The sequence below is a fragment of the Zingiber officinale genome, chromosome 8B, assembly GCF_018446385.1.
Source record: "Zingiber officinale cultivar Zhangliang chromosome 8B, Zo_v1.1, whole genome shotgun sequence".
Lineage (NCBI taxonomy): Eukaryota > Viridiplantae > Streptophyta > Magnoliopsida > Zingiberales > Zingiberaceae > Zingiber > Zingiber officinale.
Genome location: NC_056001.1, coordinates 10,908,761 through 10,914,685, shown reverse-complemented (window position 1 = coordinate 10,914,685; position 5,925 = coordinate 10,908,761). Strand labels below are relative to the sequence as shown.

At 42.2% G+C, this 5,925-nt stretch overlaps 2 protein-coding genes across 2 annotated transcripts; both read right to left on the bottom strand.

The window, feature by feature from the left end:
* Positions 1-496: 496 nt before the first annotated feature.
* LOC122017213 lies at positions 497-1,566 on the bottom strand. The gene is made up of 4 exons (XM_042574769.1): positions 1,471-1,566; positions 1,300-1,355; positions 912-1,137; positions 497-833 (listed from the first exon to the last, which is right to left on the bottom strand). Exons 1-4 carry the CDS (start codon positions 1,544-1,546, stop codon positions 679-681), a joined length of 513 nt encoding a protein of 170 aa, XP_042430703.1. The 5' UTR covers positions 1,547-1,566; the 3' UTR covers positions 497-678.
* Positions 1,567-3,286: 1,720 nt separating this feature from the next.
* Positions 3,287-5,558, bottom strand: LOC122014544. Its single transcript, XM_042570792.1, has 3 exons — positions 5,305-5,558; positions 4,823-5,226; positions 3,287-4,515 (listed from the first exon to the last, which is right to left on the bottom strand). The coding sequence occupies exons 1-3, from the start codon at positions 5,368-5,370 to the stop codon at positions 3,393-3,395; spliced, it is 1,593 nt and encodes a 530-aa protein (XP_042426726.1). The 5' UTR covers positions 5,371-5,558; the 3' UTR covers positions 3,287-3,392.
* Positions 5,559-5,925: the final 367 nt, after the last annotated feature.

Below are 5,925 nucleotides of genomic sequence, written 5' to 3'. Positions count from 1 at the left end.
CGATAGCTACTCGGCCAAGACTCCTCCGCTCGGTCGGCTTCAACTGCTCTTCTGTGTAATGATTCCGAGCGACGACTTGTCCCTCCCGATCGGACAAGCTCTTCCATACCCTTTGGTGACTCACTGCTTCCCAGGACAGTTGGTGCTTGGAGATGCCATCGCCATACTCCAGATTGGACGGGTGGTCCGCTCGGACGAATCTCTTGCCGACCGAGCACTAGTGCATCCGGTCGGCCAATGTAGCCACTTTCCGCTCAAGCGACGTAGACGAGCCTTTTTGAGTCCTAGTATTGACCGTCTTAACTTTGACCTCCATCATGACAATTGACTCATGCAAGATGGACTTCTCCTCTTCACCGCATCACAAATCAAATTGTATCCATTTTGATATCCGAATAAAGAATTATAACCTTTAAAATTCGAAAAGTAATCGATCCTGCATATTCCTAAACTAAACTTATGTACAATTTTGTCCATTATTTTAAAAACAATAATATTCAAAATTAATTGATATCTCTATACAATAGTTAGTCCGATTTATTAACTTTAATCCATCAATTAAGAAATGGATAACACAACAAAATGATAGATGATGATTCACACAAAACACTACATGCTAAAAATTATTAACAATACTCAAGGAGTTCTCATTCAATATCGTTCAGTATGCATCACAATTCACAGAAGTAAAACAAAAGTGAAGATTATCAGCAAGTTAATGGGAGCACTGATCTTGTTTGCAATTGCATCATCATAGTCCGCATAGCCATCAGCAACGCCATGTGAATAATGGCTACCACTATCTCCCAAATGTTCAGCAACATCAAAATCTCCTGCCATTGGAAATTAAACAACAAATTACTGAAGTTAATTCATATCTTCACAATCTTGTTCGAGAATCCACACCATACCTCTGTTGTTTGTGTCGCCACAGCCTGCATCGAGGGTATATTTAACATCCTGAACCGACGCGCCATTGTAGAACTTGAAAGTATACAGTATTTCGTCCACACACGAAAGCACGAACTTTGTCTCGCTAAGGCATGGGCCACCGCAGTAGTCATCAGTCGCCTCTTTAGGGACATTGATCGTCCCTTCTGCGTTCAGTCTGTATGACTCTTGGCAACTGCTATAAACCTTTTTTTTCCCCACAAAAATATGAGCACATCAATCAAACCGATAGAACAAACATGTGAAGAATTTGAACCTCGTATTATATTTCATGGTCTTATAGGTTTCACTCGTCAGTCTTTGGTTTTGTTAGAACTGATGATATTTGAAACTTATATGTATACATACCACGCTATTGTCGAAACATGTCATGGCTTTCGCAACAAGGCTTACAGGAGTTTGATCTGCACAAATATGTTGATGTTAGGTAGGAGAGAACACCTTACATATCAAATTTTACGTTAGATTTATATTTGTAAATTGGGATCTATAGATAGAATTAACAGGAGGAATGCATACCTGATTTGCAACAAACTGTGAAGAAGAAGAGTGCCATGAAGAAGCAAAAATGCTTGAAGGTGAAAATGGAAGTCATAATTGTACGCTCTTATGATAATGGCATTGCATGGATTTATAGTTTCATGATGGCGTGTGGGAAATCTCATGGTAACCAACCAATCCATCTAATTTTCCTCAACTTTTCATGCTTTTTGGTGAGCTCTTCCATAATCATATTTCTGTTTCAGAGAGAATTTTTTTCCACCAGTTTTCTTAACTAGATCGAGAATTTATTGTTTCTTGTATTGTTTTGGGAGATGGTTCTACTTTGTTGATTTCAAGTTCTACTTCTGCGCACATGATGTATTATTTTAGTGAACATTCTTGACATAGATTTGAGAGTTGGGAAAGATCGGGCAGCATTGTTGACTTAATGGAGTGATTCAGTGGCTTTAGGTTGGGTGGGACAAATAGCATTCAACTGCCAAAGTTGCTTAATTTTGAAAATAAAAAAAAAATAATGTACGAGATGAGTTATTAGATGAGTTTTTTTAATGGGAATATATATATATATATATATATATATATATATATATATATATATATATATATATATATATATGAGCTGTGATACTCATTTAGAATTTTCATCTAAAAAATTCATCTAGATACACACATAAATGATGGGACCCATCATTTCATTTTTTGTGGATCCATTATTTATGTGTCTATTTAGATGAATTTTTTAGATGAAAATTCTAGATGAATATCATTTATATATATATATATATATATATAAACACAAGATGTTCTTCGGTATTGTGTTAGTGGATGCCACATGAAACGTTTCGGTTTCCAAAATAATGGTGGTATTAATGGTCATTAGGTGAACCCATACGGCACAGATTTCATAATAATATTTATTTATTTTGTTGCCCCACGTGATGCCGCAGCTTTAGCACCAACTTCCTCACGTGCTAGTCTGCCGAATTACTGGATACAATGAACATGGACAGTGAGCCCATGTGCAGCTCACGTGACAAATTGCAATCTTTTAAGCGAAAAGTAAACCCCTCATTAAGCAGCAGCTTAAACTCGTGTTAGTTCTTTATACTTGCTTTAGTCATATTATTTCACGCTCCCACATGCCACCTTAATTTTTTTTTTTGTTAATTTTTAATTGTGTCCCCGATTGTTCCCACATCTACGAAAACAAGTTAAAATATATAGATAAGGATTTCAAGTTTTCTCATCTACAAAACAAGTTAAAATATATACATTTGTGTCAGAATGTTAGCTATATTGATTATTATCCATGCAAAAATAATTGATAAAAAAAATTTATTTATTACAGATGGCATCAAAAAGTTAATTAACTACTAATCCTGGAGCAATGAAAAAGAAATGTATGATGGTATAAAAAATACTGGAAAATAGTTTCACAAACAATAAAAAATTAATGGGCAAAAATGAAGAGGCACAATAACTTTAGAAAAGGGTGAAATAATATATAAACAAAAAGTAGGATTGTTTTATTAATGCAAAATTTTCAAAAGATGTTTATCATATACTCTCAAACTAATTGCTAGAATCTAATTTCACTTAAAATTGCTATATTGATTATAAATTTTAAAAATTATAAAAAAATATTTTTAAAAAATAAAAAAAAAGTAAAGTAATAAATTCCATTTTAAAATTTTTTATATTCGTTAAATTTGATTTATTAGAAAATTATGATAAATATATTTTTATTTATTTTAAGAAAGTAAAAAAATCATAGTAAGTAATACATGCAATTTCTGCTAAATAGATAATAAATTAGGCAGCATATAAAATGTAGGAGGAGAAAAATATTTTACATTCACAGTCACAAAGTCTTACCTTCAATTTAATTAATTAAGCAAAATTTTGTACATTGAGCAGGTAAAAAGGCATGCTGCCTTCTATTTCACCGGAATTGCACCGTGCGGAAGTACGCTTCCTGCCGCCGTTATGTCACGACAAAACATCCCCTGAAACAACGCAGTCGCCGTTGGTGACGAGGTTGTAGTTTCCAATAGGAAATTAGATTTTATCGGCATGGAATTTTTCTCCCTGATCACTTGCTTCCTTTCCACGACCGCCGCCGCCGCCGCCTCCTGCTCCATCACCGTCGCCGTAATCCTCGAATACCCTTTCTGCAGCAACCGATACAGTATTGTTGCCGACATCTTCGCCTGATCCCTGGCGCTGTCCGGATCCCGGTGGTCGTCGCCGAACTCCAACCGTTCCACGAACGCCGCCGACTTCTCCGGCTTGTGTCTCAGCATCAACAACAAGTTCGCCCGCTCCAACTCCGACTTAGTGCACCCGCGGCGGACTCCCATCAAGGCGTAGTAGTCCACGTCGACGAGCCCTCCGGTGGCCGCCACTTGGTTCTTTAGCTGTTGCACCCGAGCGGTCAACGCCCGGTGCTCTGTCGCCACGTCACGGTACCGGACGCCGTGGTGGGGCCTCCAAGACGGACCAGGGAGCTTGCCGTCGCGAAGTATGGAATCGTAGAGGAGCTTCAGGTGGTCGAGGTCGCGGAGGCAGTCCAGGATGGCGCCGACGGCCTCGAGGAGGTCTGCGCGGGTGCGGAGGGCAGTGATGCACGAAGGCTCCACTGCGAGGGCGCGATTGCAATCGGCGATAGCCTCCGCTAGGCGGCCAGCCAGGCGGTGGGCGGAGGCGCGTCCGACGAAGCAGCCGGCGGCGTATGCGGCTGGTACTCCTCTTCGGCCATCGAGGACCTTGGAGAAGTGGCGGACGGCTTCGGAGGCGGCACCGACCTCAAGCGCTGCGGCGGCGGCCGAGGTCCGGCGGAGGAGGAGCTTGATGTGAGAAATGAGTTGGGAGGCGGATTCCGACTCTGTTGCTGCGCCGCTACTACCTACAGTGTCAGAAAAGGATATGAAGCTGTCCCCGGAGGAGGAGACTGAACGGCGGCGAGAGGCGGCGGCCGCGAGACGGCGGCCGGTTTGGAGGAGGACCAGAGCGTCTTCCATTAGCCCGAGGCGGCTGCAAGCATGGCCAAGTACTAAGTACCTGCAGCAGAGAGCATCGAATTGATTCGGCGGTGTTACAAACAGAGATGCGTATTCGGTGTACCAATTGAAAAAGTAAAAGCATTTATTACATAATAAAAGAACCCTTAAATATTATTTGCTTCTCGTCAAGATTCAAGAATATGATTAAAATAAAATAAAATGTTAAAATTATCCTGCTGCATTTGTTGCGAACTCTGCTCCAGCAGGCTCAAGAATCCATTGAACCAAACAGGAAGAAAACTTTAAACTAAAATGGCAACCAAAGGCAATCAATGGTTCTTTAGCGTGCAACGCGGTTAGATTACCTCCAATGTCCTTCGCCGGGAATACTAGAGAGTCCGGCCAAGACCTTGCGCTTGAGGTCGGCGATGGAGAAGCAGCGGAAGGAGCAAGCGCTGACGGATTTCTCACGGCGTGGAAAGAATCGCTCCTCATTTAGAGGAGCGGAGGCGGCGGAGCCAACGGAGGTGGAGGAGTCGCCCTCGCCGGTTCCCACCTTGGCGCAGCTCGGTATATAGTCTTGGAGCATGTCGGCGACCTCCCGGAAGCGGCGGAGGAAGAGAAGAGAGCGCGCTTTGAGCTCCAGCGCGGCCTCGTGGCGTGGCGAGAGAGCGAGGGCGGCATCGAGGAGGCCGACGGCGTTGAAGACGTTGGAGTGTTCCCGCGTCGCGACCAGATCTCGTGCTTCACGAAGGTACTTGCCGACGAGCTGCGCAGTGAGAAGAAAAACAGAGTAAGCATGGCGATCGATCTTTTGCCATAAGAGAAGCACACAAATGAATATTACCTTCCTGTTGCTCACCCACCAGTGCTTCTTCTTCTCCGAGCTCGCCATTGTCGTCAAATCAAGCATCAAATTTTCTCCTCAGCGAAGTCATAAAAGAGCATAATATGCCTTCATCAAAGTCTAATACAACCCAGCTCAGTGATCAGATCTCTTCCTCGCCTTTCCGAGAAAGCTTCGACTTCTTTCCCTCCTCTTCGCTGGCATAGAATGAGCTCACTCTCCTCTCAGACCTCGTGAGAGAGAGAGAGAGAGGGGGGAATAAATAGCATCAATGAAAAAGAAAGCTGACACGTACAGAGAAGCAAAAGCATACTGTTCTTACTGACTTCAGCCGAACTGAGTATGTAAAAGGCTATTATACGTGTTACTGAAGGTTTTACCCAAAGCCAATGCAACTTCCTAACAGTATCCATCAGTCCATCGAATCTACAGATCGATTTGTAATCATGTTTGAAATGGAGGTCATATCTAACAATGAATAAGACTGGAGGAATTGGACTTAGTCCATCGCAGACAATGGATCCACCATACTGTTCTCTGGCAAATGACGACTTTGAGAAGACGATGATGTTGCACGTGACTCCTGCATGCATGTCAGAGGAGCTAGCCACCAATGTCAAG

What these genes read in the sequence shown, in the direction of transcription:
- LOC122014544 (XM_042570792.1), bottom strand. Translation starts at nt 5,370, where the DNA reads ATGCTTGATTTGACGACAATGGCGAGCTCGGAGAAGAAGAAGCACTGG. An exon ending in GGTGGGTGAGCAACAGGAAG is followed by an intron (nt 5,227 to 5,304) that starts GTAATATTCATT and finishes CTCACTGCGCAG; the next exon opens with CTCGTCGGCAAGTACCTTCG. An exon ending in CCCGGCGAAGGACATTGGAG is followed by an intron (nt 4,516 to 4,822) that starts GTAATCTAACCG and finishes TCTCTGCTGCAG; the next exon opens with GTACTTAGTACTTGGCCATG.
- LOC122017213 (XM_042574769.1), bottom strand. Translation starts at nt 1,546, where the DNA reads ATGACTTCCATTTTCACCTTCAAGCATTTTTGCTTCTTCATGGCACTC. An exon ending in CATGTTTCGACAATAGCGTG is followed by an intron (nt 1,138 to 1,299) that starts GTATGTATACAT and finishes GGGAAAAAAAAG; the next exon opens with GTTTATAGCAGTTGCCAAGA. An exon ending in TGGCGACACAAACAACAGAG is followed by an intron (nt 834 to 911) that starts GTATGGTGTGGA and finishes TTCCAATGGCAG; the next exon opens with GAGATTTTGATGTTGCTGAA.